Below are 27,416 nucleotides of genomic sequence, written 5' to 3' on the forward strand. Positions count from 1 at the left end.
CACCATGCTGCTCCTTTACAGTTTATGAAAAACAAAAATAGAGTTCTTAATTCTTTTTGAAAAGCAGTTGAATGGAATCTGTACATTAAGTGTTATGGGCTGACTTCATTCTCCTAAAGCTGAAGAAGAAGAAGCAGTCACATAATGTGCTCAACTTGCAAGCACGTTACTAAAAAAATAAGGTCAAGAGTTGTACTGTACTTTATTGGCATGACAAAATAATTATACAGTTGTATTGCCAAAGCAAGTATAAAGGAAGGGTAGTGTAAAAAAACAGAAGTATCATAGTATATAAATATATAGCAGATCACTCCCTGACCCTCATACTGTAGCAGGCTGAGACGTATTGTGCTGCTAATACACAGCAGTCTTTATGTTCTCCTAGTAGGAGGGGGCTTTTCACTGTTTGATAGATTGTCAAATGTTTGGTGTGTGTGTTTAATTTTGGGGTAGAATATGTATTTTGTGCATTCTGTTAGGAAGTACTGCTCTGTCTCAATCATGTGTTAGCTGCAATGTTAGACCCTTTCTTCCTGTGGCAGCCATGTTTTCCTGTTTCTATTGCTAGGTTGTGTCCACTGAATCTGTACCTTGTCAAAGTGGTTCTCATTTTTTCACTGTGTACAGACAGTCTGCCATAGTGTACTGTCTTTTTAGGGCCAAATAGCATTGCATTTTACTCTGTTGTTGTGTTTGGGTTTCCCAATAAGATGAAACAGGTTTCATTTGTATTGCAGTTTGGTCTAATCTGATTTGTTTGACATTGTTGTTCTGGTCTAAATTGTCAGTGTGCTATTGGTTAGTGGGTGCCGGTGATCCTTCAGGGTTAAAGCTTTAGACCAGCTGAGAGAGTGGAATGTTTTCCTTCCTGTTTATTATTTGTGACCTTCTCAAAATGGCGTCGCACCCTTTCCGCAACGTGCTTCTGTGTGACGCAATGACGTTGCTCTGCTCTTTCAGTCTTCAGTATGAAAACAATAAACAACCCTATGAGGAGAAACGCAGGAGGACCTGTCGCTCGTGCCAGAAATATATTTATTTAAGAGTAAAGACAGTTTTTGCGGAGCGACCTGTTTTAAGAATATCGTCGCTCTTTAAAAGATACACCGGACACATAGCTGTCCTGAGTCGAAAAAATTCTGAATCTTTGTGTCAAAGAGAAGGAAGTTAGCTAGCCAGTGTATCCAGCTAGCCCCTTCCAGCTGAAGCTAGCCTCTCCTCTACCCTCTGCTTGTGCCTCGTCAGTCAGGGTTGATTGTTATGCAGTTCCCGGAGGACTGTTGTCTCTCTCGTTTTCTTTCTCCTCCGCCACCTCTTCAGTCCCTCACCCTAGTCTCTCTGGCCCTATGTCTCGGTGGCTCTTCCCTTGGTCGGGCTCGATAAAGAAGCGGGCCTGTCGCTACCTTTTACAGCATTACCTCGGCCACTTCTTGGAGGAGCGTTTGAGTTTGGACCAGCTGAGTTTGGACCTGTACAATGGCAGCGGAGTCATTAAAGAAATCAACCTCGACGTGTGGGTGAGTGAGTTAGCTAGTTTTAGCACCCTGTCTCTTCTGAGTAACCATGAAATACATCTTAGCAGTGTTTCGCAATCTTCTGGGCAGCCTGAGAATAAAAGTCCTCAGCCTGATCATGTGCCTCTTACAATGTTTTTAGAGGAAGCAAGATGTTTTCTAAACAAGCTAACACCCTGTTAAGGGCCAAGGAAGGACTCACTGGCTAAGTCATTTTCAGCCCTCCAGGATCCAGTAGCTCTAAGAGTCCATGTATTTGAAATGGCCATCAGACAGACAAAACTACAACAGCCTTCAGACTCAAAGTCTTTTATACCTCTGTGGTAACTGTGATGATTTATTACCTCTACTTCTTCTCGTCCAGGCAGTAAATGAGCTGCTGGAGTCACTCGCAGCCCCTCTGGAGATTGTGGAGGGTTTTGTGCAGGGTATAAAAGTGACAATCCCATGGGCAGCACTCGTCACTGACCACTGCACACTTGAGGTCACTGGGCTACAGATAACATGCAGACCCAAGGACCGAACCAGTAAGTTGACAGCACCTTCACAACCTGGATGACATGTTCCTGGTAATGTTTGTCTCTGATCATGTAGGATTGCGTTGTTTATTTGACTTCTTTTTATGATTTCTGTACGTAGGTGGCACCTGGGACTCCCAAGGCTGGTCCTCATGTATGACTTCCAGCATGCAGCTGGCCCAGGAGTGTCTAAAGGACCCACCTGAGGCATCGGAAGAGCCGCCCGCTCCTTTGGAGGGGCTGGAAATGTTTGCACAGACCATTGAGACAGGTGTGTGTTGCCAAAGTGTTATCTAAGCTCAAAGAGATCGTAAAAGGTTATCAGCCAGACACGATGTCAAGTGATGTAACTGTAAATATCTAAACTCTCAGATCTGTTGAATTCTCAGGTCTGATTGGTCAGAAGATATTGATTTTTTTTTTATAACAGCAGCTCTGACAGTAGTGCCAGATGAAAGACAAATCACAGGTTTATATTAATGCACATTTTCTAATATGTAATCATATCTGTAGTAACAGCTCATTCACAGCTACTTGTATGGGGGATGCTTCAAGTAATGTAAGGCTAAAAATTAATACTGTCTTTTTAATTAATAAAAAAAAAATAGAATTGTTGATATGGTGGATTTTTCTATAGGGAGACATTTAGTTAACATTTATGGAAGGAGCTTCCTGTGTCAGTGCTTTGTAAGAGTTAGTAGGTTTTCTGCCATGGGAGAGTCTTCAGGAAGGAGGACTTGGCACTTTCTAGTTCCATGTGATAATGAGAGTTTTTTCTTATTAATCTCAAGAGATAGAAAGAAAAAGGAAAACAGTTCAAATTAATACATACGTAACCTTCATTAATACGTCATGCCACTGTTGGCAAGTCCCTAGGGTATAAGAGGAATAAAACACTTGAGGTGGTAAGAGTAACTCCACTTCATGTCAGGCCATATCACACCACCATGTTGTTGATTATTTCTCTAGAACAGTATGTCCATTTATGTTTTATTCCTCACCTATACAAACCCATCATATTTAATAATGATTTGTGTTATGTTGACAGATACTGCTCTGAACCCAAGACACAAACTGTACTGAAACCTGCTATCACCATGCTTCTGATGCTTTGTGTAATTTGACCAAAGCCTGCAGAAAATTGTCTTGGTTATTAAGAAGATACTGTCAGAATCTGCTCAAAAATGAACACAGTGGGCCTGAGACATCCCTAGTTTCCACACACAGCTACTAGACAAGCAGCATCAGTCATATACTCACATGTGAACTTTTTGTGCCACTGTAGGGATAAAATATTATCTGCTAGGGGGCAGATCAGAGCTGAAACATCAGGGGCTCACAGGTTTCAATGTCAACCTGTAAAACGTTGCCTTGAAACACTTTTTACCACTCTCATGGTTGTTACCATAAGCTGTGCCACAAATTACATACTATGACTTTATACTTCAAATTGTTTCAAGATGATTGGTTTGTGCATGAGAGGATTGTAAATCCATTTTTGGTTTATACAGAAAACATTAAAAATGCATGTGATGTAAACAATATTTTCCAATTTTGTCTAGAATGATACATAAGAAGGTGATTTGAAACACAGCTACAGTATGCTATACTGCCCTCCCCAGTTACTTTGCGATTGTCCTACATGAAGGCGTAATATTAATTTCTGAGGATGCACACAAAGACGTCGAGTAACACAGACTATGCAGGGCTGCCATCTTCTGTACATGTCATTAACATTGTGGATATGTTGACCTGATTAGTTAATCTTCACAGACATTGCTAAAGGTTAAAGCTAAGTACTGTATGTTGCTTATGCATGTAATTAAACCCTAACAGATTGTCCTGTTTCTGTACAGTTCTGCGACGGATTAAAGTCACATTTCTGGACACTATAGTAAGAATTGAGCACCATCCCCTTGACACTAAAGATGGGGTAGCCTTAGAGATGCAAATTAAACGGTAAGAATGTAGGACCTAAGTGAAACCTGCAACATTGATTCTCTTTGTCACCAGACTGAAAATGTATTAGTTTCCCTATCTCTTTACATGATATGGCATTATACTACTGTGTTAGTGAATTCTCAAATGTGAATGGTCAGAAGGTGTTGATTAAGTTTCTATAACGGAGATTCCTGTATTGCTAAATTGTTTAAAGCACAAAGGCTGAAGAATACTAGAGACCAATCAGGGAAAAAATGGATGAGATAGAAGGAGGAAATGACGTCAGGGCTGACTAGTGGCCCAGTATATGCATTTAAGGGTTAAATCTAATGTTTTAATGTATAAAGCTACAACAGCAAAAAATGTCACTGTCCAGCTTCATGTCAGTTGTGTTTGTTTCTAACAGCTACACATAAAACTTGTATCTGTAACTGACCTGTGTTATGCCTCTGGCTTATACTGCAGGCTGGATTACTGTGATGAAGCTGTGAGAGACTCTAGTCAAACAGTGCCTGTAGATATCCACCAGCCTCCAGCCTTTCTGCATAAAATTCTCCAGCTCAACTCAGTACAGCTGCTTTACGAGACTCTCGGAGAGCCACAGGTGAGAGCTGCTTAGAAGCTAATTAAAGAGTAGCTGAAAAGACTGTCCTAAATGGAAAGTAAGCTGACTTTGTCAATATGAAGTGAAAATCTGTGTACCATTTGATGAAAACCCTTATTTAAACATCAAGACTATAGTTGGACATGCACAAGGTAATGCAGAAAAGGAAGAACCACTCCCATTCTACACACGTCAATACAGCTGGATTCTCTGACTAGATCCCTTTTATACTATAGACTGTTTTATACTATAAGCCTTCTCTTCTGCATGAATTCTGATGCGGCATTTTTAATGTGATGAGTTTTTCAAGGTCTGTTCTGTTTTCAGAGTCTTGTTCCTGAACATACTGGGGTCAGTGAGGATGAAGAGAGAGACTCTGCACCTAAGCCCTTACGGCTACATCCCAGGCCTCTACTCATAGGAAGCTGCTCTGGTTTCATGGAGACCACTGTTAAAATCAAGCAGAACGACATGCTCCCAGGGCCCAAGGTTTGCTTCTTTCCTCCTTTTTGTGTGACATTAAATAGTCACTGTGTCATCTTTACTGATTTACGACTTCTGTCCTTAACAGACATTACTGATTATTGATTGTCTTTTTTTAATCCCTCCTTTTTTGTTTTTCATTCTTGCAGCTGGAGCTAGATGGTAAGGTGGGCTGTCTACACCTGTTGCTCTCTCCCAATCAAATTACTAACCTAACGGACCTTCTGACTGCTCTCTGCATTGAGACAGGTAACAGACTTACCCTGTATGATTTAAATCAATTAAAATAGAAGAACAATGTAAAGTGCAGTTCATACGTAATATTGCTTTTGAATGTGACGTCTATTAAATGTAGTAAAAAGAAAGATCAAAATTCATTATATACCTTTTGCATCACTTCATTTATATACTCAAAAAATGTAAATTTGAATTTGTGTCAGAATGAAATGTGAAGCAAACCAAAAACTTAAGGACCTCTTTGATTTTCTTCAAGTAATACTATAGTCTTGTAAAAATACGAGCGTAATCATATTTCGTTATAATATAAGCTGTTCTGTCTAATCTAAACTTCGCAACCCAATATCATAATTTTCAGCATGTCATGGTACAGGTTTAACTCCAGGTTTAAGCACTATTCCGAAGTTATTTGAGAGCTACACAGGCGGGGTGCCGTTACATGCAGTTAATTTGCATAATCTGAATGAAGATCCCAGAAAATCAACTTAAGCAGGCGCTTAGTCCATCTCTAAATGCAAGTAACTTTCCCTGCAAAAATATCGACTTAACTTTTGGACTTAAGTATCCAACTCTGCACACGGCTTTTAGTAGCTTGCTACCTAGTTATATGGATAGGTCACGTCCAAGCCTAACCAATTCTTCCATTTTTTTTTTCAGATGTTCCATTTCAAAGTGCTAGGTTAAACAATATAAAACAATATAATGAAGGTTTTTCACTTTGTTTTCATATACCTACTTCATATTACTATAAAAAAATTCTGTGAGCAGTTTATTTAATATTTTTGATTATATTTTCAACATTATTGATTTGTTTATTGTAGCCTACACTCCTGACCTCTGATTATTCAACATGTCAGCTGTATCAGCTGCCTCTGTAATTGTCTTGGTTTCACAGTTTCATACACGGTCACTCATTTTGTCTCTCCCTTTCTCAGAGGGCAGCAGTAATACGCATGGTGGTGGTGGTGGTGGTGCTGGAGCTCAGAGTAGGCCTCTGGGTTCAGATGATCTGAGGTTGATAGAGGAGGACCTCAGTAAGCAACTCAGTGTGGATACAGTAGACAGAGATCTGGAGCTAAACACAGAGCCTTACATCTGCAGCCTGGAGAATGGAGGTGAGGTGGCCATGTATACTGTATATTGTATGTACTGTATATTATGACTGTTGAAACGTCTGTACTTTTCTGGCACTGTAATACCATAAAGAACTGTTTGACTTTTTGTTGCAGACACATTGTACTTTGCGTTTCCACTGACTAAATTTCATGTCATTGTAATTATTTTTTGCACTGTCAACCTTGTTTTCCAACTTCTAATCTGTTAATACTTGTTCTTATGCCTGCCTTGCGGTGGTCCTTCCTACCTCAGAGATGTTTTACTCTATGGGGCCTGGGTGTATGACTAGCAGTGTGATGTCCACACGCTCAGGAAGCGAGCTCTCAGACAGTGAAATGGAGTCCTCAATACACAGCCAAAGCAGCCTGGCTCCAACACACCCTCTGTCTCCACAGGTCTGTGCATGAAAAAACATGCTTTATCGTCTTTATCTATGACCAATTGTTTCATAATCTTCATGTTTATAGATGTTTACCTCTATACTGAATACAATGGCCATTAGCTTGCCACAAGGGAATTAAAAGCTCCAGTGTGCTTGCCCAGTCCCAAACTAAAGTCTAAATGGTGGCTAATGTAATGTAATAACATATTGTGAGTTATTTAGCTAGATTAATACAGGCTAAGTAATGTACTAACTAATGTAGCTTATCGTGTTTGCACCCTCGATAAAAAGTCAGCCAGTTGTTGGCAACATTTCTTTATCTCATTCTTATATGATTGTTCTTCCTCGATTTTACGAAAAATAACCTCATCTTTATTCACCATATTTATAGAATATGGGGTATTATCACTGAAAAAGGTCAAAGCCTTTACAGATTTTGAAGAACGACCTATCATAAGTGCATTTCTTTTCTCGCTATAGGGAAGAGTGTAAAATTGTTGTTCGAATTAATCTCATATCACACAGAGACTGCACATAAATTGTGAAACTGGGGCATTCCTTAAATTGCAGAAGCTTCCTGCTGCTATGCCGGTTTCTATAACAGAATTAGATAGCTGCTAGTTCATATCTGTCTTTTTCTAACGCATGTCTTACATACTATACAATGTTTATAGCTTGCTATAACATTAATTGGTCCAATAGAAATTAAAGGTCTAATAGAAAATTATATTGAGGCAAGGTCACATTTTTTTAATATGTATATTGAATACAGTATGATGATATTGTGTTTCTTGTATGTAATGATCATTTTGTTTCTTATTTATTTTCCATTTTTCAGGGCATGCTTAACTGCCCCAGACGTTATCCTGTACCAGGAACTTTATCTAGTTTGCCTCAATGTAGCAGGCCGCCACGTATGTTACCCTCATTACTTAGCAGAACACACATTTAGCTTTTAGGCTTGATTTAATATAAATATATATTTTCTGTTTCTTCACTTCTCTGTATAACAGGGCGTTCAACACACACTGGCCAGTCAGAATCCACAAAGCCTGATTGCTTGCTCAGGCTCTCACTGGGTGGAATGACTCTGACTCTTCTGGAACAGGAGCCAGCTCAAGATCCTGAAGATCTGTCCTCAATGGCTAAGGTGTCACAGGTGTTCTTCCATGAGCTAGCCTTCTTCAAAGACAGCATGTTCAGTGAGAGAGACTTTGAGAACCTGAGGGGTAGCTTTGCTAAAGCGTGCCCTCACTCACATCTCAGGTACACAGCTGTGATGTTTTTACCCTTTTTCTTCCTAATATTTGTATAATTTCTACTACTATTTCTTTCTTGAGCATGAGGTAACAATATAAGCACTATGTTTATTGACTAACACACAGCATTTTTTGTGAGCACAGTTTTTTTTCTTGATGCATTCTTTTTGTTTCCAGGCTAACAGGGGCAGCAGTGCAGGTAGCATGTGAGATGCGTAGCTCCGGGCGGCATGCCCGTTCCATGACCTCTGACCTCTCCTTCAGCAGGCTGGAACTGCTGGAGTGTATTTGGGAGCCAGGCAAGCCTCAGTACACTGAGGTACTGTACCTCTCATATTAATTATAGCAACCGACAACAGCTTTCACTTTGTTCACCTTTCATTCATTACACATTCATTCACTTCTTAGCCATGGCTTAAATGGTAAACATTTTATGATTCAAATCAGTCAAAAATTTGTTTTTGAATTAAATAAAATTACACATCCTAATGACTGCGTCCAGTAAATATTTTCCTGCTTATATATGCTGCAGATTGTCTGATGGTTACCCAGTTTCTATTCATAGAGCTTTTTGCTCCCACCTCTGTGTGGTGTTATTAAAACCTCACTTTGCAAGTGATCTAGGTTTGAATCACAGAAGAATGAAAGAAACTTTAGTAAATGGCTAAAGTCATTACTAAAGCAGATAAATTACCAAAAAATTTACCGAAATAGCCAGGAGGTTAGCAACCCTTAAGTACAATAGGTTAAAAAAAAAAATACATTGGTTTATAGGGAATTTTGCCCCTATAAACATATACCTGGGTAGAATAGTTGGGATAGTTGTTGTTTACAGGAACACTCTGTAGTTTTTTTTTTTCCTCTAATCTCCAGCTGCTGTAACTGCGACAGTAGTTGTTTTTTTTTTTTTCTTCTTTTTCTTTTTCTTTTTCTTTCTTTTTCCTCCCTTTTTTCCATACATGTTCCTCACTACTGTGACAACAACAGATAGCACTGTAATCCTAAATGTCCGTATAATTGAAGACTATAAGCAGGTGTTGTGGCAGTTAATAAACATTTAATAAACATTTATGTGAAGCACATATTTTTCTAGAATTATTTTAGAAGTTACTCAGCCAAAGTATTTTTAAATTATGCTCTGAATCTGTTAACAGAGGGAGAAATTAGTGCTTATTCATTATCAACATAGTCAGTGTAGTTCATAGTAAACTTTCTCAGTTTCCGCAAAACCTAGGAGAAAGCATAAATAATCTGAATTGCTTTTTACTGTATTGCTTTTGTTGTAAATTTGCACTATACTGTGTTGCATATTTTGTGTACTTTGATAGATTTCAACAACAGCTCTTAGGCTTCATCTTAAGTGTTTTTAGTAAAGGTTTCTGTGCGTTTCTTAGTATAGAGAAATTATCTTAATTCTCAGATGTGGTGGATAGAGATGCTGGAATATTCCTTTGTTATTAACTGTTTGTAAAATAATAAAGGAATAGAAAGTATAGTAGTATATCTTTAAACAAAAATTATGTGATTATATATAAATACATTTATAATACATAATTTGGCTGCTACCATTCCTCAAAAAGCTGTTCACACCCAGCAGTCATTACAATAGTGCTTAGTACACACCCACAGCTCATCGTTCACTGCTAAAGAAGGTACTAACCGTATTGTGTGTGTGTGTGTGCACGCGTGTGCGTGTGTGTCTTCAGCTGTTGCAGTTCAAGAATGCTGGTCACTTTACTGTGGGAGCGACTGCCAGACCTTGTGCCCAAATTCACCACTCCCTGACAGAAAAACAGCAGCGCAAGGTACTTTATCTGAGTTTATTTGTCCTTTTGTACAACTGAACACAAGTTTATATGAATCTATGCAAGCCAATTGAGAGTTAGACTGAATGAGTCTATAGTCTATAGCAGGAGTTGCCACCTGGTGGACCATGGTCTAGGTGCGGACCCAGCAAAGTGTTCAGTGGAGGGAACCAAGTACTGTCTCATGTCTATATTTCAGCGACTCTAGTGTTTTTTAAACATGAACCAGCTTGGAGTCTATAGCAGAGCCTCTGTTGCGGTTTATCCAATCACTTGCATTTATAAAAATTATTTAGCTGAAGGCAGCTCATCGGAATAGAAACTGCCTACAAGGCCAAAACATTAAGTCAGAAAGGGGGGAGTTTTCACAGACTTTCATAAATTTACATTTTATTTATTTGTAAGCAAGGAATTTTATTTAACTGTACCTTTAGAAATGTTAGTTCTGGCCCCTGGTCTATAGTTTCAAATTATTTTCATATTTGTGCTGTTCTGCAGAGTGGATCAAAGCAGCGAGTAGTGCGCAGGGACAGCTCACTACGTGTAGAGCTAGGCGAGCTCAACACTGAGGTAGACCTGGACATAGTGGGCAGACTGGACAGCATCATACAGGCCCTGAGCCACTGCCCCAGCCAGCCGAAAAAGCCAGCAAACACCCAGGTGCTGCTCTGAAATTCTGCATGCTTTATGATCTGTGTGTCAGCAGTGGATGTATGTAGGCTGTAACTGATCACTCTACTACACTGCTTCTTTATCTCTTACAACTAACCCGAATCTATCTCTCCATAGACTCAGTTGTTAGAGCTGCATTCCTCCCTTGTTCTCCTCTCCCCCCACGCTGTGCTGAAGCTTCGCTTCCCCATCCCTGACCTTCGACCTGTAGACGAGAGAAGACCAATTAGCGACCGAGCAGTGCGTAAAGAAATCCTGAGTCTGGAAATGTGCAATCTAGAATTGAAGTCTCATCAGGGGTCAGACCTCCATCAGCAGGTGCCATCCACCTCCACAGCTAAACTCACCAAGCTGCTGGAGGCTAGCTTCAGTGATATGCATGGTAGGGGGAACCTACTCACTTACGCATTTTATTTAGACATCATACCTTTTCCTTTTTTCTTTAATGAGAAAGATTTATGCTTATAATTTGACCCCCTGTAGTGCCTGTTGTTCATGACTTGTCTTTGGTCCTTTGTTTCTCTCTCTCGAAGGAGTGTATGAGGGTTGGGAGGGAGGCTCTTTCCCTTGTATCCGTGTACAAAAGGGCTCCAACACGCAGAACCCAGACAGCACACCCAAGTGAGTCTGTGTGGGCACTGATTGTATATAATGTGGTCTTCCCAGAAACATAAAACTACAGTTATATCAAAGTAGGCACTGATTGTTCCTAAATTATTTCAGAAACTACTATTGTTTTTTTTTTTGCCTCTTTTATTTTCTTGTAGAATTGTGGTGCATGTAAGTGGAGCAGCAGACTCAGATGGTAGAGGGGGTGTAGGTGTGGGTTTGAACGGGGATTTGGGGCTTGGCTTTGTGTCTATGGAAAATCCCTGTGAGCTGAGAGAGAAGAACAGCTCCCCGTTCTCCTCTAACCGCACCATGTTTGAGACAGAAGAGGTAGACAACTTTGTCTCTCATTCTTCTCATTTTTGTCACACTCATTCTTGTGTCCTTTATTTTTCTTGTCATTTTGACCTCTTCAGCTCCTGTCATTTTCTGTGTCCAGTCTTGCCTGCCTCACAGTCACTACCTGTCTCTCATTCTCTTTTTTTTAATGTCTCGCTTAGATGGTAATCCCAGCAGATCCAGAGGAAATGAAGGAATTCCAGGCTCAGTGTGTGGCTCAGAGTCAGTATGTGGTGGATATCACACTCCCTGTGGCCTACATCCTCTTGCCCAGCAAAGAAGCCTTTCAAAGCATCTACAACAGGCATGAGCTTTTGTCCTTTTTTTTTTTTTTTTTTTTTTTACAATTGCCCTCAAGAATTACTAGCACCTTTCATAAAAAGAGCAAAAATGATTGAATAAAATAAACATTATACACATTTTCCACTCAAATAATAAAAGAAATTATTTATCTTTGTTATAACAAAAATCATTCTATTTCTGTTGTTCCATTTGCTCAGTATTATGATTTTTAAAAAGTATGTAAAACCCAATTAAATTTTTCAGTGTATTGGCTTGCTTTGGCCTGATATTTTCTCAAATGTGAATGCAAGCTTTCAAATGATAATGCAACCTGTGAACCACATGCACAGGTATTATGATCTCACCCTTCTCTTATGTCTGGGCTGTTCTTGTGGGTTTTTTTTTTTGTTGTTGTTGTTGTTTTTTTCTCTTTGTGATCATTTGACTTACTCTCATGTCACTTGTTTCACCTTTGTTACAGAGTCATAATTTTTCTGCTGTTTTATCTCATTTCATGTTTTTCCGCATTCTTGCGTTTCCTGGTTATGATATGCTCCAGGTCTCTTAAGTTACTAGTAACGGATGTTTTGTGTTCTATAATTATGGTCGTACTGCACATTAAAAAGTTTGTGTTTACTCTGTGCTTACTGCTGTATTTTTACTTGTGTCCTTACTCCTCAGGATCAATAATGATTTGCTGATGTGGGAGCCCCCACCTTCCCCTCCCTCCCCTCCCAAGATCTCTCACAGCCCCCAGCAGCAGCGCAGATCCGAGGACGACGAGTTTCAGCTCTGCAAATCTGCCTTCAGACTTGGTCAGTCATTTAAAAACACATTCATATCCACAGAGTGGAGAGTTTATTAGAATGGCGATATGACTAAGGGTTGAGAGCATACAATTCTACACATTATCTTACTGTATGAATGTATTCTGTTCTGCATCAGTCAACTCTTTTTCATATACTGTATATTCTTTAGTTATGATCATCAAGAAGCTTGTTAAAAGGACTTTGTATGGAAATTGAATGTTTTTATGCCTCCTTGTTAAAATGTACAATGTTGATTTTAATATTTCGATAGATTTTACAATAGTAGCCTTGCTATAAGACTTTGAAGTTAGAAGAGGAATATTTCTCCAGTTCAGTGTTGTTTTTGGGCTGAATTTCTGACATATATAAAGAATAAAGCAGTAAATAAAGCTAAACAGTTGTGGCAGTGTGTGAGGCAGTAATGTGGCTAGGATCTAATAGAGGATTAGATTGCAGCGGTGGCTTATTTTAAGAAGTTTTAAAAAATTATACGAGATCTTTTTTCTTTAAACTCTAATTGTAGATTCTGACTCAGAAGAGGATGAGCCTCAGTTCTGTGCAGCCAGTGAACCAAGGAAAAGGGGGCAGCCAGAGCCCCAATCAGACCACGCCCTCAGTGTGCTCTGTTTAACTGTACTGATTGGCAAGGGTCGCCTGCAGGCTCTGACAGACAGTAAGGTAAGCAAATTTTAAGATGTGCTATCAGAATCAAGTTTAATAGAGTGTTTATCTTTGATTCCTGTCCACTTATATTCTACTTTCACAGAATGAAGCAGGACGGAGGGTGGAACAGTGCCATGGAGAATTGCTGCTAGACTTTGAAGGCGGGAAGATTTTCAGTGTTACCCAGCACCAGAATAATCCCAATTTAAACTTCTTGACTATAGAGAGCAAAAAAGTTGAACTCTATCATAAAGGTAAGAAAAAGCAATAAAGTTTTCTCCAGGAACAGATTTAATATGACCAATAGTAAGTGTACACCTGACCATCACATCCATATTATGGGTCTTCCTCAAGCTGTTTCCACAAATTTGAAAGCAAAGAATTGTCCAGAATCTTTGTATGCTGGAGCATTACAGTTTCGGTACAGTACAGCCCAATCCTGTACCAGCATGACAGTGCCCCTGTGCACAAAGCGAGCACCATGAAAACATGGTTTGCCAAGGCTGGTGTGGCCTGAACAGAGCCCTGACCTCAACCCCACTGAACACCTTTGGTAGGAACTAGATTGCTGTCTCCTCACCCAACATCAGTGCCCAACCTCACTAATGGTGTTGTGGCTAAATGGCCAGATCGCCACAGCCATGGTCCAAAATCTAGTGGAAAGCCTTCACAGAAGAGTGGAGGATATTATAACAACAAAGAGGGACTAAATCTGGAATGGGATGTTCAAAAAGCACATATGCATTGCTTGGTCAGGTGTCCACATACTTTTGCCCATATAATGTATGTGTGAAGGTCTGCGAAAACCCGTCAGATGTTGCTGTGGCTGAAATCTTGACATCTCTAAGACAACATAAATATATATCCCCAGAATGATGTAGAAATGTTTTATTAACTTTCTAAACAGGTCCAGGCAATCTGCAAACACAGCTAAAAAATAACTGTAGGCTATGAATAATGACAGGTATATATTACAATTTTCTGGATGTAACCAGATATTAAAATGCTACAACTTTATTATGTGATTGATATATGTGCAACTAAAACACTGATTTCAGTTCTGGAAAACCTGTAGTTTACAAAACATATATAGTAGAATTTGTCAAAATCTCACCATTTGAAGGGTTTTCCCAGGCCTGCCACACACATGGAAAATGTTTATCACAGTTGTTTTTAATATTTATCTTAAATAAGATGCAGTTCAGAAGAAGCCTAAAAGCTCCGTTTTTTTGTGTTCCTTTCTCTGTAAAGCGGAGGTCCCAGACTCCCCTATCCCAGCACGATTAGAAATGCCCAAGTTTATTCCCCCAAACCATCTGGACCCTACCATTTATCCCACAGAAGTAGGGGTGAGCAGTGTGGGGCGCAGAGGAGCAGGTGGTCAGATGTTGTCAACTGCTATCAAAATCACTCTAGACCTCCAACGCAACGTCAAGGTTCCAGTACTATTTAAACATACTGTTTCTGTAAACGTAATAGTTTTTTTTGTTTTTTTTTGTTTTTTTTCCTCCCATTTAGACTCATTTCCCCTTTTTTCTCTCAGGAGTTCCTGGTTGCATTACGGCTCCAGGGTGCTACTTTAAGACATCACATGGCATTGACCAATCACAGTTGGCATGAGCAGGTACCACTTACTGAAGGATGTTGGACAGTTGTCCTTAAATGATTTAATGAGGGCAAGTTTGTGTAATACAAGTAATACACAGATGCATTAAAATTACACATGGCATAAATAATTAATACAGATAGGTCAGCTGTTTTTTTTTTTTATGTTCATGCATGTCAGCATTTGTAATGTGTATATAATGAAGGATTCATACATGTCTTCTGCCTTCAGTTGGTTGATTTCCTGGATGTCATTGATGATGATATATTAGGATACACACCTCCTGCCATCATCACAGTGTTACATACACACCTGGCCACCTGTGCAGTAGACTACAGGTAGGGATTTTAAAGAAGTAATTTTTTTCCCACCACAACCTGTGTAACACTGTATACAGATTGTGAAATTACATATGTAGGGAATCCTAGTTCACTTTGTGACCCAGAAATTACAGAGCAGCAATAGCACTTATCAATGATCCTTAAATTTATTGTAAATGCAGCAGTTGTAACAGTAACTGGTTGTAAAAGTGTTTTACCTTATGTCACTTTACCTTATGACATCTTTTCTCATTTCTTTTTTTGTCCTATTCAGACCCCTCTATCTTCCATTGCGAGTGTTGTTTACAGCAGAATCCTTTTCTCTGTCCAGTAATATCATTGTGGATACTGCCACCTTTCACCTCAGGTACTGTCAGTGTTGAACTCTGTGAACGTACATTGTTAAAAATTATTGTTTAAACCTTATGCCACTGAAACCCCTCCTAGGTTCATCCTGGATGACTCTGCATTGTACCTCACTGATAAGTGTGAAAGTGAGACAGTGGATTTGAGACGAGGTACTGATCTGTGTCTGTGTCGCTCCTGTGAACCATGCTTCGAGTGTGTTGTTTTTTGTCCAAAAGAATTTATTGCTGTTATTTTTTTTTTATCTCTTCAGATTATGTGTGTGTATTAGACATTGACCTGTTAGAGCTGGCCATAACTACCTGGAAAGGCAACAACACTGGCAAACTGGTATGTCTCATAATGCTGTTTTTTTCCCCCCCTGTACTTTAGTCTTATATTATATTACAGCATTATCTTCTTCTTCCATGTACAGACTCAGCCACTGTTTGAGCTGCGCTGTTCAAATAATGTAGTTCACGTCCACACGTGTGCAGACTCCTGTGCTGCTTTAGTGAATATGTTACAGTACCTGGTCTCCCAAGGCGACCTGCACCCTCCTCCTCGCCATACTTCCCCTACTGAGATTGCTGGACAGAAACTCCCGGTAAGAATGCCTGTGAACGTTTTCAGTGTGCCAGGTCATGTTTTAATGCCTCCTAGTACTATGTCTTTGTAACTGGACTTATTTAGTCACGAATAATTAAATAACGTGTTCATTCACCAAAACCTGATATAATGAGACACTTCTTGATAGGGCACATTCAGATGATAAGCGTATTGCTCTTCGTTCACCGCAAGGCTGAGTGCACATTGCCGCCTTGCTTACAGGCTGAGCTTGAGAGGTGCTAAGTTATCAGCATGCGCTCAATGTAGACTAGTGGCAGTTTTGAAAACCATCCACCTGTAGAGTCACATTTTGCAAAATAGGCTTTTATTGAAAAAAAATCCAGTATCTTTCACTACCTCTAAAGCTAACTAGCAGGCCAGTCTTGCTAAATTTATCTGCCAAGTGGCTTCGTAAACATTCAATTAATAGCTAAGTGAAACCCTGGTAGCCCTGTCTCACCACTGACGATTTGCCTTGCCGTATTTTTTCCTCCCTATGTCATGGTACACTTTGAAAGTTGCGTTGTACAGCTCAGGGTACAGGGAAACATCATAATCAGTTTCTCGGCTATGTCCGTACAAAGTGAGTCGCTTTTATCACATCATACATAATAGTTTGTTTCACTGGCGGTGCTTTGGACAGGTCCTTGGCAAACAGAGTCAAAGTTGAATTTGGTTGAATTTTGAGTGCAGCGACAAGGCGAGCAAATGGCGAGGCAAAGCAGCAAACCCGAGTGGTGCACGGCGCTTGAGATAGTGCAGCGTCAAAGCAAAGCATCACTGCTCTCTTCACAGACAATGAATAATATCGCCCGTGCAATTTTGTTTACTTTTTTCCTTTACAATCATGCAGTTTGGGGTGATACATTACAGAGAACTGACACTGCTTTAAATAACTTTCTGTGCATGATTTTTTGGGAGGAATGTATGGGAGACAGAAAGATCTAAGCAGACCATTATTTGCTGTCAGACAAGAGCATTTTGCGTTCCAAGTCATGATTGGACAGCGCCATGCCACTGCTGCTTATGATTTGCATAAAGTTTAATCCAGCTTTTTTTCCCATGCTGCAAGTCAGGTTTTTGTTGCTCACCATCTCACATTCCGTTGTGCATTTTTTGCAACTCCCCATTGAAATGAATGGGTAAGAAACATTGTAACACCCCGTTACATGAGGATATTGGTTTTCCCCAGCTCTCAGAAGCTCCTACATCTTTACCACCATGTCCACCAGCAGAGACAGCCGAAATTAACCAGTGTGATCTTACTGATGCCCTGATTGACACAGAGCGAACGCTGCATGAAGAGGATAGAGAATTTGGTAAGATTACATGATGAGAATTTGTTTGAGTTGTTTGTTGTCATTACATAATCCTCAGTGCATTACTGGGGAAATGATAATATGAAGCTATTTGTGGTAGTCAATTACAAACCAGGATTTGATTGTTAGAATGCCTTAGAGAATCCTGTTCTGAATAAGAGTTTTTTTGTTCTCAGTACAATTACAAAAGGACAAGTCACACTGTCACTTTAGCAAACTACTAGTTCAGATATTGAGAGTGATTACTGATTGCTCATTGTCTACATCTTGTGTTTGAATTAGCAGGCTCCCCTTCCTCAGTAAAGAGAGGCTCACCTGTCTCAGTGTACTTATTTCCTGGGGAAGGCCCAAAATTCAGCTCTGCTGCGCTAGAGGGGGAGGAGTCTGAGCTTGATCAACTGGTGGCTACAGCCGCTGAAGTTCATGCTGATATGATGTCAGAGGAATGTTCTGAAGGTTCCACTGACAATGATGACTTCTGTATTTTAGAGGCTCCTGGTATAGGCATTCCTGTGAGTGGTTTTTTTTTTCCAGACTATTTTTGCTCATCCTCACTTTCCTATATGGATTTTGACACTCTTCTGTACGTGATCTGTGGCATTTAGAGTACAACAGGCAAATAAAGAATCTAATATAATCTAAGTCGTTCATTGTTTTTCTATTTATTTTACCAGTGTCATTCTCAGCAATGTTAGCAACCAGGCTTAAACATGAATCCACAACTTGAATTCTTTTTCTGTCTCTCTCTTTCTCTTCGTCTGTCTCCTCTACAGCCTAAGGATGGAGAGCCGGTGGTCAAAGTGTTGTGTAAGAGTCCTATAAAGGTACGTGATGGCTATTTCTCTCGGCCGCGGGGCAGTTCGGACCTGCTACGGGCGCCTGCTCGTTTTCCTATGCCTCAGAGCAGGGTAGTACTCAGAGAGGTATCGGTAGTCTGGCATCTCTATGGAGGCAAAGACTTTGGAGGAAAACCCATCTCTGCTCACACACAACACAGCCACAGGTAAAGAAGTTTGGTTAATTGTATAACATATGCATAACCAGGATAAACCTGCAGATTCAGTTATCATAAATAACATTTATATCTTGCTTGTCTGATCATACTAAATAAAGGCGCGACTTTTTTCAGGGGTCGCTCAGCACCTGCAGGAGCCCGTGGTTCTCCTTCACGCTCTGCTGGCTCTTCCAGACCTCAGAACTCCTGGCGCTGGGTGGGAGGCAGTGGTAGACAGCACTCACTACTCATGGAAATACAGCTGACAAAGGTTGTGTGACAGTGACATACAGACAGCATATCCTTCTTCACTAGCATGATTAATACCAATTCTTTGTTCTTTTGCTCATAAGTTAATTAAGCCTTATTCAAGCCAGAGTGGTTTACCTGGGCAAGTCATATTTATTTAAATGATTTTCACAAGCTGAAATTATAATCAACAATGTCCATAGTATACTGGAAAGTAATCTCTGCCTCAGAATTTTGCCAAACACAGAGCCCCGGCAGTGTCAGTAGTCCTGCTTGCATTAAGCTCATGATAAACTATTAACTAACTGTGTGGCAGGGGTGTCAAACTCAAATTCTGCCTGAGCCACATCCACATTTCTGTGAGCCCTTGAAAGTGTTTAATATGACGCTATTCATTTTTCATATTTACTGATTTTCTGTCAATAACTTAGGCTCTGCAAGTTCATGTAGGCTGAATGAAATAAGGCAGCGGGGCAGTTTGACACCTGAACTTTATGCCAGCTGAATTGGCCAGTCAAATATTGAATTACACCAAATTTTGAACTTCTGGGAGCACAAATTCACATTAAATAGTGCTTTAGTCCACCACATTTTGATGCTATGAAGATATAAGTATCACCCCCTGCTTCTGATTCCAGGTTAGCTTCCAGCACGAGTCGTACGCTGTGGTTGTGCCCCCTGCAGTTTCAGCGCAGGACACGGAAGGACTGGGAGAGCAGCCTCTCTCACGGCAGGTGTTCATTGTGCAAGAGCTGGAGGTGCGCGACAGACTGGCATCCTCTCAGATCAACAAATTCCTCTACCTGTATACCAGTGAGAGCATGCCGCGTAGAGCCCACTCCAACATGGTGAGCAGGGAGAGGGAGGGAAGATAGGTCTTTTCTTGTAATTCAGAGGTTCTCAGACATTTTGCAATTATGGACCCCTTTAAAATAAATTCCACGGACCCTTAATACATAATTATTTTACACATAATCCGACCATTTAAATATTAGGCTCATTTTTTATATGTGTTCATAGAGCTTTTATTCCTGAACTTTCCACTGAGAGAGCACATTAGGTCCAAGTTGACATTATTTAGAGACTTGGATGCAAGCAAGTTATTTCAGTTTTTTTATTTTTCATAAAAATATTTCCCAACATATATCCAATGTCACCTTGCAGTAATTGATTTTGAGTTTCAGTGTTTTTAAAATAAAATATCAACCATTGTACCATTTGTAATATGTTCAGTAATATGAGAAAATTGGTCAAGAGTCTGAACACTTTTGCAAGGCACTGTGTAAAATAAAGGTGAGTTGTGATTTCTACAACAGTAACAAAATAAAGTCCATATGCCCTGGCGATGCTTCACAGACCCCCAGAGGTCCCTGGATCTCATTTGAAAATTACTGTTGTAACCCAAACATAAACATAATTAAGAAGAAAAACTGAACACAAAGGCTAGGAAAAATACTCACTGCAATGTGATTAAGAGATGCTGGAAGAAGTTTACCTTGTGCAACAAGTGGACAGTGTCTTAATCTTGATCATGTTCTGTAACTGTTCTGTAAATAGTAACATAGTTGTGTTTGTGTTCTGTAGTTAACAGTAAAGGCTCTGCAGGTACTTCCTGAATCTGGGTTGGGAGGTCCAGAGTGCTGCCTGAGAATCAGTCTGCTGCCCCTCCGACTCAACATAGATCAGGTAATATGGGCTCCAGCTTTGCAGCACATTTACCTTTCATGGAATCATTACTAATGCTGTATGTCACTTTGATAGACTGACAGACTATTCCTAGTATAGTAGAAATTCCTGCAGTTATATGATCTCCAAGAAGGAATAAATCTATATCAAAAAGGATGCCAGGAGGCTCAGCTGTGTCATTAGTGGGACATGATGACACAGTTCAATCTATCTGTGACAGTCATGTCAGTCAGACATAAAATCAAACTGACATGTCAGTCAGACTGACCTTCGGGCGTTTAATGGTGTTTCATTAAACATGGCTCATGCAAGGTGCTTGAAGTTAAAAGACTTTTTTTTGTTGTTTAATTATTTGAACTCTGGCAGGTTCTTGTACACACAGACCTAATAGTGGCAGCTGACACCCACTGCCCTTATTAATATAAGCTGATTGAGCAATGAAATCATTTGTGATGAAAATACCAGCATAATCCAGCCTGACTGAAAAATTAGGCGTTGTTCTGCAAAACACATTTGTGTAGGCCTTGTCTTTTTCTCATATGCATGCTCAAGAAATAGTACTGCTGTAATGTCTGTGGTGCTACTACAATAGATATTACATACTGAGATTATGTCTACCGTTTCATTCTATGCCTGCAGGATGCCCTTTTCTTTCTGAAAGACTTCTTTAGTACCATGGCTGCTGGGATTAATCCATACTTACCTGTTGATCTGGCTGCAGAGGGTAAGCCTGAAGGAATGAAGAGGCTTAATTTATTTTCCTTCTTATGCATACGTATATAAAATATCTCCTGTCTTTATTTGATAGTGAAAGCAGACAGTACTCAGAAGCCTTCAGAGGAAGTAGAGTCTGGCACTGGTTTGGGTCCTGATCTCACTGCTTCTGTAGAGACAACGTATAGTGAGCAGAGCTCTTCCTCTGCTGGCTCCTCCTCTTCCTCTGACCAGCCAATATATTTCCGGTATATTGAAAACTATATTTACAGTGTTATCACAACAGATCCCGAGTATTATCTGGTTTCTTGCTATGCATTTTTTTTTGGAGGTCAGGAACATTATCTTTTGTCTTTTCACTCCTATTAGAGAGTTCCGCTTCACCTCAGAAGTTCCTATATGGCTGGACTACCATGGGAAACATGTGGCCATTGAACAGGTGAGGGTTCAGACACTGGGTGATAAGCATCATCAACATTCTTGGGAATGTCTCAGAGACTGTCTAGACCAGGAGTATTCAACTAAAATTTCTCAAGGTCTAGTTACACAAAAAATTCTCCCAGATAAGCAACTAACATGACTGAATGGTGACAAAGGTTATGTTTCGTGATTAGTTTATGGTTCATGACTATTAAAAAAATTAGTTTTTTTTTAGTGGCGTATCACATTACCTCTTTTGAATAGCACCACATACTCAACAGACGAGGTGTTTTGAATTTGACATGGTGAGAATAAATGCAGACTTCTGTGTCCACTCTGTTTTTGTCGAGAGCCTTTTTAAAATGAGCCGTGTTATCATTTCACCCAATCAAACAAGAGTGAGTAAATAAAATTTTAAAAATTTATGAACATCTGTAAAAACTCTCCACTTTAAAATGACTTGAAATGTCTGTGGTCCAGACTAGTCTGTGGTCCAGTGAACTGCCTTCAGATAAATAATTTACACAAATGCATATGATTGGCTGCAGCAAGCCGTTACAGAGGATCTGCTACAGAAGCAGCAGTGGTTCATCTAGAAAACTATGGCCAGTCATGTTTATAAGCTCTTCTACAGTATGTAGAACCCTGTGTGTGTGTTTGTGTTTGTGTGTGAAGGAGGACTCAGGAGGGTGGCAGGTGAATTTTCCTTGGAGCTTCAGACTCCCTTTGTTTTCTCGGCTGTGCTTTTCAGCACACTTTTCATTCACTCAAAATAAGACCAAAAATGCTGTCTCGCTAGTTCACAGCTTCCAACTAGTTCAAGTTCAAATTCATTTCAAACTAGTCTTAATACACAGTCGACGCTCAACCAAGCCCCCTCTCCCACACAGTATTTTTCAAGTATGCAGTTTAGTCCACTGAAATCGTAGTCTGCCAGTTGACAACCCCTGGTCTAGACTCTCACTACTAAATATATTTATTGGCTAACCTAATACATTTCTGTCTTAAGTTACACATCTTGAATGCAACAAAAGCTTATTTGTTAATTGTGTGCTTTTTTTTGGTTATGGTTCATGTTTAAATGCTATACTATGAGTATATAATATAATCACAGATTAAGCTACATGTTTTTAGTCAATTTTAATATCAAGCGTATTCTGTAAAGAAGGTTGGAATGTTTTTGTGTAGAGAAGGTAGGTTTATCACTGGTCACTTGACTAGCTGAATCCGTATAGAGAGTACCTACCTACATGTAGCTACATGTTCATCAATGTTGCCTTAAAATCCACTAACTTAAATAAAATAATTATAATTGAATTGAAATGTATGCCTGTTTCTACATTATGTAGTATTTATGCACTATTAAGATTTATTTCTAATCCAATGTGCGGGAGTACACAGCCAAAAGAGCAAAGATTACTGCACGGTAGTTAAACCTTGTGATTGGCCCTGTGCTGTTTTATAGGGAACCTTTGCAGGGATTCTTATTGGCCTGGCCCAACTGAACTGCTCAGAGCTGAAGCTGAAGAGGCTGTGCTGTAGACACGGGTGATTAGCTCCCTCTCACTAACATCCATCAACCTCTGGCTCATTCCTACAGAAATCTGTACACCTCTCTGCTCCTTCATGTAGCATTTCTCTCTTTTTTTCAGTGGCGCATTTTGGCCAGATTCATTGTAGAAAACTGGGAATGTTAAATTATCCTTACTAGTTCTGAATGATTGAATGTTTTTTCTTTCTTTTTTTTTTTTTTTTTTTCCAATTTCAGTGGTGTGTCACAGTATGTCACACTGTCAGGTTGTTCAGATAATAATTACTGATCTTAGTTAATTAAAACCAAGTATTTTTTAATTACTTTGCACATTGCCTTTTTCTGCCAGACTGCTGGGTGTTGATAAAGTCATTCAGTACGCTGTGAACGAGTGGCTGACTGACATCAGGAAGAACCAGTTACCAGGCATTCTAGGAGGTGTTGGTCCAATGCACTCTGTAGTTCAGCTCTGTGAGTATGCATATATAGTATTACTTAACTTATAATTTTTTTATTGATTGTAATGCTTAAATATACTATGTTAAACACACTACTTTCTCTTGTGTTATGCTCACTTTTGTCCTGCTATAGCCAGAATTGTCCTAAAATATTCCTATTTCCTGGAATTTTGTGAATTTTCACAAATCTAAGCTTATTAGAAGGAGGAGGTAATAGAACTGAGGTGTTTGGGGTAGTCTTGTGTGCATTTACGTATCTGGTATTACCAGAGCTGGTAATTTTGTTTTAGCACAGAATTAGCTCCATACCTGCTTGCAGGCTTAAAGTGCAATTATGGTTGGTTTTAATTACTTAAAGGCTTGTTTAATTACTTAAAGGCTCCAATGTTTGGGGTTCGATTCCAGCCTCCGTCCTATGTGTGTGGAGTTTGCATGTTGTCCCCGTGCTTCAGCAGTTTCCTCCCTCAGTCTGTAGTGAGTGAATGGGGGTGTGTGTGTGTGTGTGTGTGTGTGTGTGTGTGTGTGTGTGTGTGTGTGTGTGTGTGTGCACGATTATGCTCTGCGATGTGTTGGCACCCTGTCCAGGGTGTCCCCTGCCTTGCACCCCGAGTCCTCTGGGATAGGCTCCAGGCTACCTGTGACCCTGTGCAGGTTAAGTGGTACAGAAAATGGATGGATGGATTACTTGACACAGGAAATGAAACAATAAAGTTAAGCCTATCTTTATACATGATTCTGAATTGTTTCTTTTCATTAGCTTAATTACTGCTTCTTATTCGTCTCTTATTGTAGTTCACGGGGTGCGGGATCTGTTCTGGATGCCAATTGAGCAGTACAGGAAAGATGGACGTATTATTCGGGGTCTCCAGAGGGGGGCAGCATCCTTTGGCACCTCTACAGCTTCGGCTGCTCTGGAGCTTAGCAACAGACTGGTGCAGGCCATACAGGTATTTATATGCGCACACGCATACATGCACAAGCATGCACATACAGGTATGCATAGACATAAACATGCACATATAGACAAGCATGCACTCACATGCTGTCACCCTGTGATACATTTGAACAATATTTTTTGTTACATGCTCATTACCTAATGTTCCAATCATAAAAATAGATTAGGTTAAATGAAATTTTACACTGTTGAAACATTAGGGTCTGGTGTTTAGCCCTGACCCCAAAGATCATCTGATGTATATTTTATGCAAGAAAAACATGTCATGTTTGCTCTGCAGGCCACAGCAGAAACAGTGTACGACATCCTGTCCCCAACTCCACCCCTGACCCGTTGCATCACAGAGGGACGTCCTGCCTCCCGGCCTAGACGCACCCCGCAACCAGCTGACCTCAGAGAAGGTGTGGCCAAGGCCTACGACACCGTCAGAGAGGTAGCGTTCTGCTTTATCATTCCCTAATAAATAAACTATACAATACATACAATACATAAAATACAAAATACTATAAATAAGCTACAATATGAAGGTATTAACTGCTCTCAGATAAGACATATTCACCCCCTGAACATTTTGTAGTGTTACAACCTTGAACTAAAATCATCTGTATTCTATTCTTATATATAGCATACCGTGCCTTTACCATCATCAAAACAGTGGTCTTTAGGCTAAAATTTTGGCTTTGAGCTGTGGTTTTCTCTCCTTATATCATAGATTCTTTGAGTCTGAGTCTGGTCATATCTTTATTTTTGTTCTACATGATTTTTGTATGACAGTTTTGCCCTGCACTGTTGTGTATTTTACAAAGTTTCATTTCTGGTTCCATATCCTGTGTTGCTGATTGATATCCAAGGCAGGATTAACAAATACTGTTCCAGCCAAAATCTGTAAAATTTAAGAATGTTAAATTTGATTCCCTTTAATTACTGCACACACAAGCCAAATTCACTAATACAATGGAGTGTTGTGTTTGTATGTTGTAGGGGGTGATCGACACTGCTCAGACCCTGTGTGACGTGGCCTCTCGTGGACATGAGCAGAAAGGTCTTCCAGGAGCAGTAGGTGGGGTTCTGCGTCAGATCCCTCCCACTGTGGTGCGTCCCTTAATAGTAGCCTCTGAAGCCACCTCCAACCTGCTTGGAGGCATGCGGAACCAAATCAAACCAGATGCACGGAAAGAGGACTTCTTAAAATGGCGCACAGAAGATGGCCAAGAATGACTGATTGCTACGTCAGTCTTTTTGCTAGTGTGAATGGTAGCGTGGAGGCTTGAGTGGGTATGTGAAGATGTGGATATCTCTGTGAGTATTAATGCAAAGATGAAGGAAGAAAATCTGCCACTCAGCACAACCTGACATGTTTTAAGTGGTTTCTGCATGTTAGTTGCACATTTTCACGTTCATGCACGTTCGCTGTGCACATGCAGAGCTCTTTGTAGGTAGCCAAGTGCAATTTGCTGCCATCCACATGTTCTGAAAGTATGCAATCATATCGATTCTGAACACTGTTTACCATTTAACAAAAACACTTACTACTAGCTTTTATTTCTGCTTTCCTCTTGGAATTACACACTGGGTATCTGGGATCTTTCATTATTATTCTGTAATTATTATAATTGTTCAGTATTTCTTTCATCCATTATAAGGAATTATGACATTGATCAAAATTTCCAAATTGCGATCTAAGACGGCATTTTTGTCAACCCAGTATGGGAGGCAGTGTAAAAGTGGCCTTTCCATAACACAATTTAAAGTGTATTAATGTGATTCTTCCGCATCCTGTGAAATGATCTTTGACCACTTTAAGCAATGCCCCTGGTGTTATCGTGCCATAATTAACATCAATTTGAATGTTTAGTTTATTCTCCTAATGCCCATATTCATGGTACATTTCCATGCTAAAGTCCTGATGTTTTAATGTCCATTACACGATCATTTTTACTTCCACAGAAGTCTTGTTCAACCTCGCTTGGCTTTGTCTTGTTTAGTTGCCTTTCTAAATTTTGTTTTTTTAATGTTTGTCATTATGATTAACAAAACTGCTTATCATATTCATGCGATGGTGTCTGTGTATTGTAAAGGGCTTTCAGCAACTGAAAGATTAAAAAGGCTTGTGGTTAATATGTTACACTTTGTTTTGTTAATGCAGTTTAAGGGAAGTGCATATGTACATGTACACAGTGTCTTATGAGTGGATGAGTGAGGATGTGCATGTTTGTGGGTTGAGTGTTGTTTCAATAGGGTGATCTGCAGGCTATGAAAGTCATAGCTTTCACTATGTGTTTTTTTTTTTCCTGTAATTATATCATAAGCTGTAAGATTAATCTGTATAATACCAAGACAATGTGTAAACACAATTATAAAAAAAAATAAATAAATAAATAAAACCTGTACATTGAAATAAGGGTTTGTAATATGATTGGTAAATGTTACATGTATGAAGACTGATTGCAGTCAAGCTCTCTGCTAATGTGTGGTGCTGTTTTAGCCTACACTCACTGGCCACTTTAATAGGAATACCTGTACCCATACTCATTTATGCAATTATCCAAATATCACGCAGTGAACATCAGAATGGTGAAAAAATGTGATCTCAGACTCTGACCGTGGCAGAAACTGCTGAAGTTCTGTGATTTTTTTTTTTTTTTTTTTTTTTTTTGTTACAGCAGTGGAAATCACCACTGTACATTACATGTTTGACTGGTCAATGTGTCCAATCCATAAACAAGTAGGCCTACAAATCATGTTTTGGAATTTAATGTGTTTGTCAGTGAAAAGTTCAGGAATAAAAATGTCCATGGCTCCAATAAAAAGCAAGAATATTATTGTACGCATGTGAATAATGAGCGTAATAATGAATAGTTGATGAAATGGACGGGCACTGAGGGGACTGGGGGGAATGGTTTCTACAGCTGAAGGGCTCTGTGGCTGCAGAGACTCTGAGAAGCCCTGTTTAACAGTGTGGAGCCTCTTCATGGCC

The 27,416-nt window shown here is 39.7% G+C and overlaps 1 protein-coding gene across 3 annotated transcripts; it reads left to right on the plus strand.

Moving 5' to 3' along the window:
* The first annotated feature begins 960 nt into the window (after positions 1–960).
* On the plus strand, positions 961–27,233 carry atg2a (autophagy related 2A). 3 transcript variants are annotated; one of them, XM_026917647.3, is made up of 42 exons: positions 962–1,517; positions 1,879–2,041; positions 2,154–2,303; positions 3,889–3,991; positions 4,439–4,577; positions 4,905–5,066; positions 5,210–5,309; positions 6,233–6,412; positions 6,666–6,808; positions 7,634–7,709; positions 7,809–8,061; positions 8,232–8,373; positions 9,761–9,859; positions 10,358–10,519; positions 10,649–10,913; positions 11,065–11,152; positions 11,299–11,470; positions 11,641–11,783; positions 12,443–12,576; positions 13,094–13,248; positions 13,337–13,487; positions 14,485–14,669; positions 14,777–14,857; positions 15,071–15,177; positions 15,434–15,526; positions 15,607–15,677; positions 15,779–15,855; positions 15,941–16,111; positions 17,306–17,432; positions 17,715–17,944; positions 18,206–18,435; positions 18,562–18,697; positions 19,314–19,523; positions 20,260–20,361; positions 21,001–21,085; positions 21,170–21,323; positions 21,445–21,514; positions 22,961–23,043; positions 23,376–23,497; positions 24,277–24,431; positions 24,720–24,872; positions 25,421–27,233. In XM_026917647.3, exons 1-42 carry the CDS (start codon positions 1,347–1,349, stop codon positions 25,655–25,657), a joined length of 6,030 nt encoding a protein of 2,009 aa, XP_026773448.3. In that variant the 5' UTR covers positions 962–1,346; the 3' UTR covers positions 25,658–27,233. The 3 variants fall into 3 exon arrangements, 2 of the variants coding, with proteins under 2 accessions (XP_026773448.3, XP_026773449.3); XM_026917648.3 differs by having other exon boundaries at positions 17,718–17,944; XR_008302006.1 differs by lacking the exons at positions 22,961–23,043; positions 24,720–24,872; positions 25,421–27,233 and having other exon boundaries at positions 961–1,517; positions 24,277–24,416.
* The last annotated feature ends 183 nt before the right edge of the window (positions 27,234–27,416 follow it).

This window comes from Pangasianodon hypophthalmus, chromosome 7 (genome assembly GCF_027358585.1).
Source record: "Pangasianodon hypophthalmus isolate fPanHyp1 chromosome 7, fPanHyp1.pri, whole genome shotgun sequence".
NCBI lineage: Eukaryota > Metazoa > Chordata > Actinopteri > Siluriformes > Pangasiidae > Pangasianodon > Pangasianodon hypophthalmus.

Coding starts and splice junctions, on each gene's coding strand:
- atg2a (XM_026917647.3), top strand. CDS start 1,347: ATGTCTCGGTGGCTCTTCCCTTGGTCGGGCTCGATAAAGAAGCGGGCC. Junction 10,520..10,648: donor AAAAGCCAGCAAACACCCAG/GTGCTGCTCTGA, acceptor ATCTCTCCATAG/ACTCAGTTGTTAGAGCTGCA. Junction 14,858..15,070: donor ATCACAGTTGGCATGAGCAG/GTACCACTTACT, acceptor TTCTGCCTTCAG/TTGGTTGATTTCCTGGATGT.